The 1,116-nt window shown below is 62.1% G+C and overlaps 1 protein-coding gene across 1 annotated transcript in view; it reads left to right on the forward strand.

Moving 5' to 3' along the window:
- Nucleotides 1-1,110, forward strand: part of KHSRP (KH-type splicing regulatory protein) — a gene marked incomplete at its 3' end in the record, with an annotated part of 10,525 nt that extends 9,415 nt beyond the window's left edge. Inside the window, exons 7-10 of the mRNA XM_017729472.1 lie at nucleotides 137-197; nucleotides 275-666; nucleotides 899-1,017; nucleotides 1,095-1,110. Of these exons, the coding sequence (XP_017584961.1) occupies nucleotides 137-197; nucleotides 275-666; nucleotides 899-1,017; nucleotides 1,095-1,110 (588 nt within the window). The remainder of the gene's footprint in view (nucleotides 1-136; nucleotides 198-274; nucleotides 667-898; nucleotides 1,018-1,094) is intronic.
- Between the last annotated feature and the right edge of the window lie 6 nt (nucleotides 1,111-1,116).

Raw genomic sequence — 1,116 nt, forward strand, 5'->3', positions numbered from 1 at the left:
TCACAGCACCCCCAGACCCCAAAACCTCCCCAGATCCTAATTTCCCTCCCCAGGCTTCCTGAATCCTCCTCAAAATCCCCCTGAAACCCCCTCCAGGCTCCCCCTGAACCCCTATAACTCCCCTGGACCCCCATAGACCCTCAAGATCCCCCAAATCATCTCGAGCCCCCCACAAACCACCCATAAGGTCCCCAAATGCTTCCCAAAAACATCCAGACCCCAGCACCTGACACCCCCCCCACCCCAAAAAGCCCTCTCTCCTTCCTTCTCTGAGGGGTGCTCATTGGGGAGGTTGGAGGTCCCCACATTGGTTTGGGGGTCCCCAGAGGGCTTTGGAGTCCTGGGGAGAGTTTGGGGGTCCTGGGAGGGTTTTGGAGTTCCCATGGGGAGGTTTTGGGATCCCCAGGGGAGGTTTTGCTGGTCCCAGAGAGGACTGGAGGCTCCCAGCGGCTTTGGGGGGGGTTTTGGGGTCCCCCCGCTTACCGCAGGGGGTTTTGGGGTGCAGGGGGGGAGAACGTCAAGGCCATCAACCAGCAGACAGGGGCGTTCGTGGAGATCTCGCGGCAGCTCCCCCCCAACGGGGACCCCAACTTCAAACTGTTTGTGATCCGTGGGACCCCTCAGCAGATCGATCACGCCAAACAGCTCATCGAGGAGAAGATTGAGGTGGGGGCACCCTAAAAATATTCATAGGGGAACCCAAAACTCCCCCGAATCCCCATAAAAAATCCTGTAATCCCAAAAACTCTTTGGGGTCTCGGTGTCTCCCTCCGGTGGGGAATGTGTGGTGCTGCAAGAGACCCAACCCCCCACCCCAGCTCCAGATCTCTCTGGGGGACCCCAGAACCCTTCCTGGGGTCCCCCAAACCTCTCCTGACCCCCAATTTTCCTTGCCCAGGGCCCGCTGTGCCCCGTCGGCCCCGGTCCCGGCCCAGGGGGTCCTCCTGGCCCTGCCGGCCCCATGGGCCCCTTCAACCCTGGACCCTTCAACCAGGGTCCCCCTGGAGCCCCCCCGCAGTGAGTACTGGCCTTTTTTGGGGGGGTTCTGGGGATTCTCCCCCAGATCCGACCCCCCTGACCCCCCTTTTCTGCAGCCCGGGGGGGCCCCCCCCCCAC

Source organism: Corvus brachyrhynchos, unplaced genomic scaffold (assembly GCF_000691975.1).
Source record: "Corvus brachyrhynchos isolate BGI_N302 unplaced genomic scaffold, ASM69197v1 scaffold721, whole genome shotgun sequence".
Lineage (NCBI taxonomy): Eukaryota > Metazoa > Chordata > Aves > Passeriformes > Corvidae > Corvus > Corvus brachyrhynchos.